Consider the following 13,552-nt stretch of genomic DNA (forward strand, 5'->3'; position numbering starts at 1 on the left):
ATTGAAGACCAAAAATAAAAACGTTTTCCAATTACCATCTGAGTAGGAGTTGCCTTAGGGCAGTTTTCCTTATCTGCTGTTAATGGCCCCATCAATGCCTGGCCACATGACTCAGAGATAACACTGTCCAGGAGGAGGAGGTGATTAAGGACACACCTCGTGATTCATAATAACCCACTGTGAGATGCTCTGCCCAGGGGGAAGGAGCTAGGCATTCCCACCTGGATAAAACTGGGGATTTCTAGACAAAGGGGAGCCTTTTCACAGGTTCTCCGAGAAGAAACAGCAACTACATCTGCCATCCCAAGAGGACTGCAGCCACTCCAATTGGGACTGCTACCAGCACACTGGCCAGTTTGTATTCTGACTTTGTCAGTAGTCTTTCCCTTTGTATTATTGCATGTATTTTTGTCCTTTTCCCTTTTCCCAATAAATTGTATTTCTGACTTGGAGTCTCTCACTGGTTTTGCTTTCAAACCAGAACAGATATTCAGAAGGCTATGATCTGGGATAAAAATCTCTTGCCCTGTTAAAAAAAAAAAAATCAAATGCAACTAATGGCAATACACCACTGATATACAAAGCAGCCATTTCTGACATACCTGTGACTGGATGAACAACTGTAAAGACATACATTTTAACTGGTGATCGAAATCAGGGATTAAAACATGCAGTCAAACTACAAACTTATTTAGTCAAAATAATAACAGATAACTTCCTATATCTTTATATCCTTATTCAGCAATAAAATATCTCCAGAAAATGAGCAGTAGAATCAGGACAAGAAGTAAATATATTTTATGTACCTCCTTGTAATCTCAACCTCATCCATGCTTGTTTTTCGGCTTAAAAAGTTTTTGTAGTTTTCAGCATCTGAAGAGTCCAAAGTCAGTGCCTTGTTAAATCTCACAATCACAACTAACAATGAACTAACAAACAGGAAAAACAAGTTCAGCTTGGACAGAAAGGTTTTTCTTCCCAGTCTGGATTTCCCTAAGATTCATCAGTTTTGCTCCTCTGCATTCTGGCTGCTGAGGTCATGGTGTCTTTTATAGGAAAACAAGCTGCTTATAAATTTTCAGTTCTGCAAGCTTTGGAAGTTGATGGAAAATCCCCAGCCTCAGGGCTTAGCTAGCTAAGAAAACACTACAACACTCCATTTTTTGTAGTCACTCAAATATAAAAGCCTTTCAAAAGAGATGGAAATGCTCACAGAGTGTTTGTCTTGGGCAATCCTTCTTCTGCACACAAGGAGCAACTTGATTAATTCTTACCTTATAATGTTAGGCAAAAATTACCCCTATTCCTCAGGACTCTAGGAAAGTGCAGGGTGACAGACACAGTCTGGAATAAAGTGAAATGGAGACTACCTGCTGCAGGCAGTGTGTGCTTGTGCATTGCTGCTTTCCAAGGGACACTACCTGTGCAGGATGAGCAGCACCCAGAAACAGACAAATATGTTTCAGAGGCCTGTCAGGTCCCTGTAGCACAGAAACTCTCTTGGTGAATTTTATTTTTACCGGCACCTTTCCCAGCAGAGCATCATGTCCCTGCCTGGCAGTGAAACTTGAGCACTCAGCAAAGAAACGTGCAGGGGCCGGGCTCTCCTGTGGGACTCCTAGGACAAGGATGCCTGAGAAATACAGACCAGGTGATCACAGCTCCTCCTTTTGTTGCACCTACCCTAGAAATATAGAAAACTACTTTTTTTTTTCATATTGAATGATATTGATCCAATGGCTGGGAAGAAGGTTGTCAACATGCTCCAAGATTAAGAGAAGCCAGACTGCCTTGTAAGGTGGAGTGGTCAGAGCTGTGAAAAACAACAGGGTGCTGAGCTACAACTAGCTGCACCCTTCTGCAACCAGCCTGGTAGAGGAACTGCAACCCAGTGGGCCCTCATATCTGGCTGCTCCCCTCTGTTCTGTCTGGTGGCTGTGACAGGGCTGTCTCCCCACAGAGACAGAGAGGGGCCAGCTCTGCCCACTCATGCTTCTGCTCTGCTCAAATGCTCTCAAATAATCAAAGCTGAATTTTAAAATTAATATAATAACAAAAGAACAAAAGAATCCAGATTTTTTTTTTTATGATTCCTCAGGCTTCTGGGGTCTGTCCATATTCTGAATTTTTTCTTCAGATTTTAATCCAAAAATGAAATATGACATAATCACCAGAATCCAAGACCTATGGTTCTAAAAACAAAACTCCTGTACTACAGGAGTAATGATAAAATCATAAGTATAACTGTCCTATTTATTTTCTCCCTCAAAACTATTAAAGAAGGTGGTGGACTGGAGCAGAGCACTAGCACACAAAATCTGTCTATGCATATGTTAAAAATAAATATATAGTTAAAGAACAAGTAAAGTCAGGAAGAGATTGAGGTTGCTCTTTACCAAATGGTGTAACAATCCATAAAATGCAAAAATCCCTAAGCATGACTGAAAAGTTCAGTGTTCAGAAGGGGATAAAAGAGGGCTGCTCTAAAAACTTCTGCCTTTAAAATTAGCACTGCACATGCAGTTACCAATTTACTCTGGAACTGAAACTATGGGCCAGATTAATTTTTTTCAGATCAGCAAAATAAATAAAAAATTATTTTAGAAAAAATATTTCTACCAATTTGTAATCAGCTTCAGACTTTCTCTAATGGAAGCCAACTAGAAGTAACATAGCTATTATCTAAACTGCATATTCAGACTGCTACACTTGAAAGAACAGAATCTGAAAATGCAGAAATACAGAACATACCCAAATTTCCCATATGAAAGTCACAATCCACACCACATCATCTGAATTGTAATAGCTGTTTATAAGGCCAGTCACTGAAAACATCTTGCCACTGAACCATCCATTGACTTATCAATAAGCCTGCCCAGTACAGTATGCTCTTTTCCAACACTGAAATCGATGAAATTGACAAACTTGAGTGAGTTGCAAGTACAGATTAGCTGGGAAGTGCAGACTGATGTCAGTGCAGCTATTTCTCGACTATAGGAGGCCTGAAACCGTGAGCTTTCAAACCTCTTCATTAAAGGGCAAAGCTCTAGCCTTCCTTTCAGTAGCACCCAAACAATCATAGTGACTTTGTGGGGCAGGGGTGGGAGTTACATGCATGGGGCTCAAAGACCAGTTTGATTTTCAAAATCCCAAAACTACCTGCAAGAAATTTCTTATCCAAGTCCTGCCCTAAGAATCTCAGTCTGGGCACTTCCACTGACATTTTGTGACCTCTCCTGAGATTTGGCTATTCACCTTTCTGCCAACACAACCGTGTTACTTATGGACTGCATTTCCACCATTAATCACAGAAGTCTAGCAGTCATGGACTGATACATTCCAAGTGCTGGGCTGCAAGTTAAGTGATGAAGAAAGTCTTTATAGTTGTTCTTTGAGAAAATGGATTTGTTTCTTCTGTCCTCTTTCAACAGGTCTGGTAGGCTTGGCTGATAACTTCAGCAGCTACAATTTCTGTGCAAAGGTGTAGAGGACTAATTTTTTAAATACTGTAATATTAATAAAAACCTCAAATATCTTAGAGTCTGTGACAACTCATAAGATTAGTGAAGCTAATTAGTGAAGCTAGTATAGGCTAGGATCTATGCTCCCAAGATATTACATTGCCCAGCTGATTTCAGGAAACAAAAATCTTGCAAGATTTGCCATTCATGCAAGGTGCATAGGCCTGGTTATGTTATTTCCCTACAAAGTTATGCCTCAATTTTCAACACCAAGGACTGAACCTTGTTGTTAATTCCCAGGCAAGACACTAACACAGCACCTGGTTTATAATGGCTTAACTGCAAAGAGCACTGCAGCGTGTCCAGGCTTCTGGCTCTTTCTCACCCATCTGAAATCAGAATTTTCACTAACTGAGAAGAACTGACAAATAAGAAATACCTTCTGCTTTCATACAAAAAGGAGCCAAGAAGTCTGGTGGGTGTCTGAAACATGTCTGTGTACCTCAGACTGTATCATTTCAATGTGAAAATATTCAAGATATTGGAGTGGCAGATGAACCCACCACCCAACAGCAAGCAACAGAACATGGCATGGAAAGGAAAAGCCAGGAGCTCTGGGATAGCATGTCAGACATATGCTGAACAAGCTGATGGGAAATACTGGTAGTATTTCATCAGTAGTAAATATCAGCCAATCCCAACTAGAAGATGGAATCTTCTACTGTTACATCAATTAAAGGTAGAGATGAGTGTTGTGCTGAAATGACAGAAATGCAGTCCTACTGAGTGACGACTGGAATCTGACCACTGAAGCTGATGGATCTTTGCTCTTCACCAGTTTGCTCTTCCCACCCTGAAGGCTGCATCTTAAGAGAAGGAAAGTACTGTAACTTTAAACCTGAGACAGATGCTTTAGAAGTCATCACTCTTTGGATTTCATTATTCAGTAGTGAAAGGACCAAATTACAAGATACAGTGATGGAGTTTCAAATGACACTGATTATAATCAACTTTTAAATTTTATTTTAAACCCATGCACTGCTAATTCTTTGCAATGAAGCTTGATATACTGTATTCAGAAATGGTTTTCTGTAGATAAGTAAAAATATGGCCTAATTAGGTAATAAAAAAGAAACTTCACTTACTACTAAGAGCAAAAGTATTCCTTCATTTCTGTGAAAACTGCAATACAATCTGTGTACAGTTTCACCTAGCTTGATGTCTCACCTCCTTCCACAGACCAACATACACTAAATACAGAAGTACCTTTTCCAGCATGACTGTCAATGATGGTTGGGTTTAATGCTAGTGAACAATGGAACTTAGGTAGGAAATAAACAAAATTATTAACTATCTTGCTGGATATGATTTGGAGTTGGCATTATTCTATACAGGAACAAGGTACAAAACTACTTAGGTTAGAGGTTTATAAATACCAGATACACACATCAGAAGGAGGCTGGCAGGTTAAGAAAGGACAAGCACAGCTCTGTAATAATAAACAACTGGGAAAGAAGGAAAGAGCATATGTGGCATTATATCTTGGAAGCTCATTTTTACCCAAGATAATTTCAATTACACTTTTTTATTGGATAGATGCTCAGTGTGGTAGAAGAAATCTTCTTTGGTTTATACACTGCTATAGTTGACTTGATCCTCTCTGCTAAAGCAAAACCACCACCACCACCTCCACTCCCCCACCAAAATACAAAGACTGGGACCACAGTGGCAATGTGACAGAATACAGAAAATCAACCCCTCAAACCTCCTCAGAGCACTACAGCAAAGTCCTGAAGCATATTCAGTTCACTAACTGAACTTCATGCACTGTGATTAATTTCCCTGACACCATGTGGGTTTCATTGCAGCACAGAAAACCAAATACAGACTTATGTATTTTTAGGATCAGGACCTACTTAACACAAGTCAGCCATGATTTAATATGTCTGTAATTAACATGCAGTTTGTAAATGTGAGAGAATTCTGTATTTTAGTTCAGTTTGTGTTTTTCCCCAGAACAGCACGTATGTTGTTTCAACATTAATGCTGAAGTTAAAAACTCTACAGTTACTGATGTTTATTTAAAGAATTAAAAAGTTGTCTAGTGCAGCTGGGAACAGAGGTATAGTAACCCTTATATTTAAAAGCATAGAGAGCACCACTGGGGATGTTGCCCATTTATGATTATTTAGCAGCTTTTATTTTTCACAAGAATTAATGTTCTAATCAGAATGCAACTGTATAATGCTTTTGTCATGCTGCTCATGTGTCACCAATTCAGTGATTTCCTTGCACATATGCTGGGTCAGAATATTCAGATTGTTATTATCTATTAGAAGAAGAGGTAATACAGCATTTCTAGCCAGAAAATAGTGCCACAAAAAACGCTATAGTAATAGCGAACATCAGGGATGTAGAATAAAAAAGCAAAAAAAGATTGTTGCAGGACCATCCTTCGGAACTGTGCTTAGTGCAACAGTCTAGATCTAAACAAGCATTAAGATTCATAAGGTAAGTGGGTAGTTCAGCATCAGTCTTTTTTTTTGCAGTGTTAGAAGTCATGCATTCAATTCATGCATGCATGCTGTCATGCACAGGTCAAAGAGGATTTCTGTTACAGCATTAAAATTTTGCAAAGTTAGAGGCAAAGGCTTCCAACCCTGACAGTAAGCCCCTAGCTACAGTTTGTGCTAGAAAGTGCTATCTTTCAGGGTAGGATACAGACTGGATGTAGTGTCCCTTAGTTGCAAGGCCAGTGCTCACTAATTATACTGGGAAACTCTAGAATGACTTCTCAGAGAAACAATTGAGACTTCAGTGACACTTCAGAACAACCTTCTCTGAAACACTTAGAGAACTTAGCGTCCTGGTGAGAAATAGTAAGCAGCGCAGTTACTATTTATCACAATATCCTTTAGGTATTTTTTCAGTTATGTACATTAATGCTAATCACTGGTTCAAACCCCAGCATTTCATATGTTCAATTATGAAACTATTACTATGTTTGAAAGTAGCATCTAAAGTAAGTGATACTTTTTTTTAACTCTTCATAGTTAAATATGTTTAGCTCTTCATATTTTTTCACATTCCACTTATTACTAGCTGAACACGGAAGAATTTGTATGTGACATGTATTGTCCATCATGCAACCTTCTTCTCTTCTGCTCTACTTTTAAACATTTAAAACAATTTCTGTCTGTGGAAGTTGAATTGTACAAGGAAATTACAAGAACTGAAGTTTTAACCCTTACAGTTTTTACTTTACAAATACTCAGATTTGAAAGTTATATTAATATGGTATTGTGATATGATCTGGTGATGTTGATATGATCAATTTAAAATTAGTGCATATGTAACAATACTGACTCTATCTTCTGATCCAAGATCTATTTTCTCCCAAGAATACATTCAGTGCACAGGACTGGCCAAAGACCACTGAAATCAATGGAAAGGCTACCAGTGACTTGGATGAAATATGGGTTGGGGTTTGAGCATAACACTGCTTTCTTCATTGCCTTGTCACAAGAGCTGAATTTGGCTTAGACAGAGGTAAAGCAGTTCATCCCATGTGCCTTTAGTAAATATCACAGTTTAACCCCACCATTTCACTTCCAGGAATTTAGAATATTTTGTTATGCTAGTTGTGTTAAGGAGCCACAACACTTGCACAGGTAAAATGAATGATGAAACATATACAGTTTTTTGTACTTACAAGTATCTGGCTTGAGCTGACTGTTGGTAATTCCAAAATACTGTGGATTTTCAATGACAGGAATCTTTGTCATTCCAATGATGACTGCATCTGGACCCCCCTCAGAAGAAGATGGAGTGTTACTGCCATTTGAGATGTGGTGGAGGGGACTGGCTGAATCATCATCATTGCTGATGACTGAAGAAGGACCTAGAGTTAAGAAACAAAGATTTTCTTGTAACACAGTGTATGGTACTCTTCCCTCAGATAAGTAATTTACCTTTTTTTTTTTTTTTTTCAGTTTCGGCCAGTTGTCCTCCATTCCTACAGTCAACAGCTCTCTTTGTGTGCCTTGTTGACCTTACCTCAAAAATGTTGTATCTCTGGGTGCAGATGGAGAACACTGGTTTTTTGTCCATGAGGAACTGGAATCAAAACAAGTTTTTGTACTGGTACATCACCCGGAGTAAATGTCAGCGTCCAGCACAGTCTGCCACTGTGCAATATCTCAAAACTTCTTGAAATAATTTTGTCATTCTCAGAAATACACTATGGAATATGTACATTAACTTTTTTACCTTATGCCCCACCTGAAGCACAGAGCAGTAACAGCACAAATCCAGGGAATGCCTGCCCTACCTGGAATTACAACAAAACAAAAGACAGACCAAATCGGCTCATCCTGATGTGGGAAGCTGCTAATTTCTGAAAAAAACATGGTTCGGGACCAAAATCCAGGAGACAATTTGCATAGTTCCAGAGATGCTGAGAAGAGTACAGGAGTAAAAACTGGAGCTGCTGCAGAGAAGCTCATCCTGGCCAGGGGCACATCCTACTGGCTCCCCAGTCCATATATGAATCTAGCCACCTTCCAAAAAAAGGTCTATTGTGAATGGCAATTTAGTGACAGTTTTTGTTTTGTTTTCACTCCATGCTTTGTATTTTTAATGAAAGTGCCACACAGATAAAATCTTGTAAATGGATTTTTAAAAAATTATCCTGCTTAGCACAGTGTCCCACTTCTGTGAACTGCAGGAGTCTTTCAACTAACAAATCAGCAGAGATAACATTTGAACTCTTGACATCTAACTCTGTCACTTAAATTCCACATTACTTATAGTTTTAGAAAACCAGAAGCACTATTTAGCAGCATTTTGCCTAATGACTGAAGAGACAGCAGAGATCACACATATTTCACTTCATTCTCCATCCACATTAACTAAAGTTTTTGGGATGACATTCACACCTTTTAATTGTAACAATCAAAGCACATTGCTAGAAACAGATGGAAAAAAAAACCCCTCTGGAAGTACCTACTCTGAAATAACATCTTTTGCCAACTGCATTTAGCTTTTGGGCAGCAGCAACAGCTTGAGCAAATGTCTCCCCAAAGAAGGGGACGGAAGACAACACCTTGAGGACAATAACAAGTGTTTACTTCAAGTCACTCAGTTGCAATATGTTGGACTCCCAGACTGAGTTTTAGACTGGACAGAAGGAACACTGTAAAGGCAAGACAGAGCAGAGTAACCTGTCACTTAGATGGCAGCTTGTCTGCAAGAGAGATAGAGAATGCAGAGGAGAGACCAGCAGGACCAGCAGATTCTGTATGCACATTACTGAGAGCATGAGAGAAGACAAGCAGGATCCACTTCAGCAGACATACAGCTGAAGAACCAGATGAGAAAAAGGATAGTCCTGCACAGCAAAGAAAGGGCAGCTTTAAAGACTCCTGCTCTTCTGTGGCTCACCGTGTCATTAACAAAATCACTTCATCATTACGCAGCCTGGCTTATAGCCATAAAACTTAAATATCCTGGCATGTGGCTATTCAACCCTATATATTTTGAGACACAAGTGTATTCACACCCCTGTCCAGCTTTTCTTTCTCCACAGCTGGTTTAATGGTGCATGAGGGAAATGTTCTCATAGTTTGAAAAAGTACTTCCCCCCAGCCTGAAATACTAGAAGTAATTTTTCAAATACCTGGCACTTTACGGGAAAGTCACTGTTGACAAATGTACATAAAGCCTAGATCACTGCAATTAATCAAGTGAAATACTCATACCAAGGCTGGTTTTGTCATTACTGATCACTCAGATCCCCACATGATTGACTCTATTGGGAAAGCTGCCAGGATAAAGAATTTTTGGTAAAATATTCTGTAATGAAGGGCAGAGCCAACAAATTGTGAGAATAGGCCACTCAGATAGCACAATCAATATTTATATTAAGTCACAACATATTTTTCAGATGCCTAAGAGTTGTTTGCACAAACATTTGGAATGCAACCCATTTAAAACTGCATTCAGTTTTTGGTAGATCCTTACATCTCTAAACTTTCTGAATCTATTTGTTGCTCAAAAAAAGCAGGCTGTTTAATACTTTCTTGGGAAAACAAAATACTTTTACACTAATATACTTTAATATGAGGATCAAATCCCTTCTCTCAAAGCAAATAGGGAAATTCTCTCCACTCTGAAACTTAATAGATGCATGTCTTTAAGTCCTTTTCAGTCCTGCTGTTCTCTGCTGCACAGGAGGAGGCTCTTTTGTCATTGTTTGCTTCAAACATACATGCTGTGATGGCAAGGAAAAGTGACCTTTACACATTTCAAGATGTTAAAGTGGGATAATGACTAAGGAACTCAGACTATTCTTTGAATAATTTCTGCAGTACTTCAAGATCCAATTTTGTATGGCGAACCACTATTTTCAACCAGTATAAACTGCAAAGGGCTGCAGATGAAAAGTAGACAACTGTTCCGTAAATCTGCTCAATTATGTTTACTGCTAAAAGCTAGTCTTCTGTGTGGTATGAAGCAGTCTCCAAGTATATACAGCTCTCTGATGTAGGTGATGGAAACCTGGAAAATTAGGTGACTTTCATGCCAATTCCTGGCAGTACAAAACACTTTAAGAAAAATTCAATTCTGGGAATCTTGTTGCTATATCACCCTGTGATCCCTCTTATTAGCAAAATCTCATGCAATGTTTTTTGTGAATAGTTGTTTGCATTCAAAAATCCTATTCCCAGTCTTTTTTGTGTATCAGAGGCAGGTGAGTTTACATCCTTTCAAACTTCACTTTTCCTGACCTTTTTTATCAATGTGAGCAAACTTTAACATAGACAATTTCCATGCTTGTTTACTTGCTAGACTATTTACTCATCAAAAAGTTACATTTAATTCTTTGAGTGCACTAAGCCACATTACAGCTATAGACCAGCCACCTCTGCAGCTGGCTATGATATTCAAGTAATGTAAAAGCATTTCTAGGATGCAAGACGAGACTATCACCTGTGCTGATAAGAAATGAGAGCTGCCCTTTTCTGTGCTCAAAATGAAAGATAATTTCTTTAACAGCTTGGAGTGTGGTTTCATCCACATGAAATGTGGTCACTGAATTACAAAGGTGGAACAAGTATGGCAATTACACTCAGTCATCTACTACTGCCTCTGTTTTTCATAAAATCTGCACTTTGTTTTACACCTGAAATCTGAAAATTTTAGACAAAATGTATTAGGTTAGAGTGAAAATCATGGGCAATCAGTAGTCACTAGCTATTACCAAGAGCTGATTCACAGTTGGCTTAAACTTTTAAGAAGACCCCAGAGACCTTCTACCAGTGTGCTGCCCAGAATCTTCCCTTAATTTCATTTTTAGACAATTTTTCTTAAGAAGACAAGTTGGAACCGGACAAGAATCTGTAATCTGCTTTGGGGAAGATGTGGGCTACCCACCATGGAGATGAATTTCTCTTCTATTTGATATTAAGCTAAAGACTTATCCACAACACCTAGGCTTATGAAAACTTCCCTTTGTGTACAAAAAATTGCCCATAAGCTCTCTAAAAAAGTTCTGACATGTAAGAAAACCAATTTTATTTGATGACCTATGATAAAACCAAAATGCCTCCAACAGCTGGGCAGGGAATTATCCTCAACACATAATATGGGGACAGCCAGAAACAGCAAACTTCACTTACTGCACATCCCAAGGAGACCTGTGCTACCCTTCGAACACTGTATGTCTGCACTGTACTTTACCTTGGTGGTGCCAAAATAATTTCCCTAGGTTAAGAAATAAAATGTAATTCTATTATTTCCAAGGTTTGCTATTTTTGAACAGGCAAAGGAGAGTCATTATTAATATGTACAGCCTTTCATGACAGGAAAGGCTAAGAAAATTGAGATTGTGCAGCCTGCAAAAGAGAAGGCTTCAGGATGACTTCATTACATCCTTCCAGTACCTGAAGGGACCCTATAGGAAAGATGGAGCAAAACTGTTTCCGAGAGTGTGCAGTGACAGGACAAGGGGCAATAGCTTCAAACCGAAAGACAGTAGGATTAAATTAGATATTAGGAATAAATACTTTATTGTGAGGGTCATAAGGCACTGGAAAAGGTTGCCCAGAGAAGCTGTGGATGCCCAATCCCTGGAAGCATTAAGGCCAGGCTAGATAGAGTTCTGAGCTACTTCGTCTAGCTGAAAGGTGTCTCTGCCCATGGTCAGGGGGGTGGGACCTGAGTGACCTTTAAGGTCCCTTCCAGCCCAAGCTATTCTATGATTCTATTCTATGGTTCATTATACTCCTATTACCATCAGAGTTAATGCAGATCTAACATGCATACTACCATGTTACAAACACTATCTACACTGCTGTTTGTTGTAGATATATTTCTGTGCAACACACATCAGTCCAGATATCTCTTAAGTCACTAATGGCTCAAGCACACTGGAAGACAACTGAGGTAATAAAATACCACAAAACCTACCTCAATTTTAGCTTTGTGGTTGGAGTTGTGTATTTGCAATGATGCATATACTTAACTGTTAGGAAGCAGGTCATATGAAAAGCAGCATTTATAGACATAATTTTTGCTGTAATGGCTTAATAAATATAATTCCTTAAAAATTATGTTGATTCCTATGATGGTTTCTCAATGGACCTTGCACTAGCATTGCCTCTTAGTTCCCCTGGGAACAGGGATCAGTCTGTGCCAAGACATGGTAAGAGCACACTGGCACGTTAAAAGCACAACAGTGAATGTATGTCACATCAGTCAGCACCTCTGCTAAATCCAACCCTATATTGAATATTCTTTTTTCCTTTTTTTTTTTATTTTTTCAGTAGTTAAATACATTGTTCTGAAAGGTAATTACAAAAGGTTTCTTGTCCTGTGAGATTCCCATGTTTGCTGTAGATTTTTATGTCTTCTTCATGATTGAAATGAAAGCATTATGCTTCAGCAAGAGCAGAATTTTTTCCTCTTATCAAAGCAAGAGCCAACTTTCTCACCAGAAGAGACACCTTTTCAGCTTTATTCTAAAAATTGTGATCTTATCTTTTACTCCCTCTGGCACACTTTCTTCTGACTAAGGTGCTAAGCTTTACTTCAAATATTCCTTTGTATTCCCATGTTCAGAAACTGGTGCTAAACAAGTGGTACCAATTCTGCTAGACTGGACATGAAAGCCAGCATAATAGAAAGAAATGAAATTATAGAAAAAATATTTTCTACTATTGGTTTCTTAAAATGCAGTATGTTGCATATAGGGAATTGAATTAAAAGGTGTAAATAGAACTCAAGAAAAAACCCAAAACCAAACCAACCAACTGACCAACCAAAAGAAAACTGAATATGCTTCCAAAGAGAAACACATTATGTCTTGCTTTGTTTGGTGGAGATGTTCAAAGTGAAGTTCTGCAAATCTAGAGTGGACTTGTTAAAAGTATGGTCTTTGCTTTGCAGTTGCCAATGCTTGTAATGAGGGAAAGCTCAAGGCAAGGCACTCCCATGTTTTCTAGCAGTTCAGCTGTGTGGAGCAATAGCACACCTTGCCTCTACCCACCTTCTAACTGACCTTTCCTGTCTCATATCCCCAGCCCTGCCAGCTACCCAGACAGCAGCTATTAGCCTTAGCCTTTGTGTGGCCATCTCTACAATCACTGTCACATGCAGTTGCAAAATGTGTATTAGGGTTATCCTCCTTTGTTTGTGGTGAAAAAAAGCCACAAGATCACCCCAAAAAGCATTATACCTGAGCCAATCCTGCTAAATTATATTGCTTTTCACAGATCAAAGAGTGCATGTCCTTCTATCCTGGAACAGTATGCTGAGCCAAAATCCACACTATTACACATTAAGTCTGTGACTCAGAAAACTGATACTTGCCAGGCTTTAGTGTTTAAAGGATAAACAATTTCACATCTTCTGACAGGTATCATCAATCTGTTTAACTGATTTACACCCACCAGTGCTTGTTTAAGCTTGTATTCTGTTGGTTCTTGACAAATGAGATGAGAAAAACCTTTTGACACTGCCCAAGAAGTTCAGTTCCATCCAAGAGGATGCTCCCAGGAAGTCAGGAGAACCCCAACAAAGTGCTGGAAAAC

General features: G+C 38.9%; 1 protein-coding gene across 3 annotated transcripts in view; it reads right to left on the minus strand.

Moving 5' to 3' along the window:
• The window catches only part of NTRK2 (neurotrophic receptor tyrosine kinase 2), a 193,519-nt gene that overhangs the window by 75,657 nt on the left and 104,310 nt on the right, over window positions 1-13,552 (minus strand). For all 3 annotated transcript variants that reach the window (XM_031507311.3, XM_021534431.4, XM_085566788.1), the window contains one exon: window positions 7,174-7,362. In XM_031507311.3, coding sequence (XP_031363171.1) covers window positions 7,174-7,362 — 189 coding nt within the window. The remainder of the gene's footprint in view (window positions 1-7,173; window positions 7,363-13,552) is intronic.

This window comes from Lonchura striata, chromosome Z, assembly GCF_050655825.1.
Source record: "Lonchura striata isolate lonStrDom1 chromosome Z, ASM5065582v1, whole genome shotgun sequence".
NCBI lineage: Eukaryota > Metazoa > Chordata > Aves > Passeriformes > Estrildidae > Lonchura > Lonchura striata.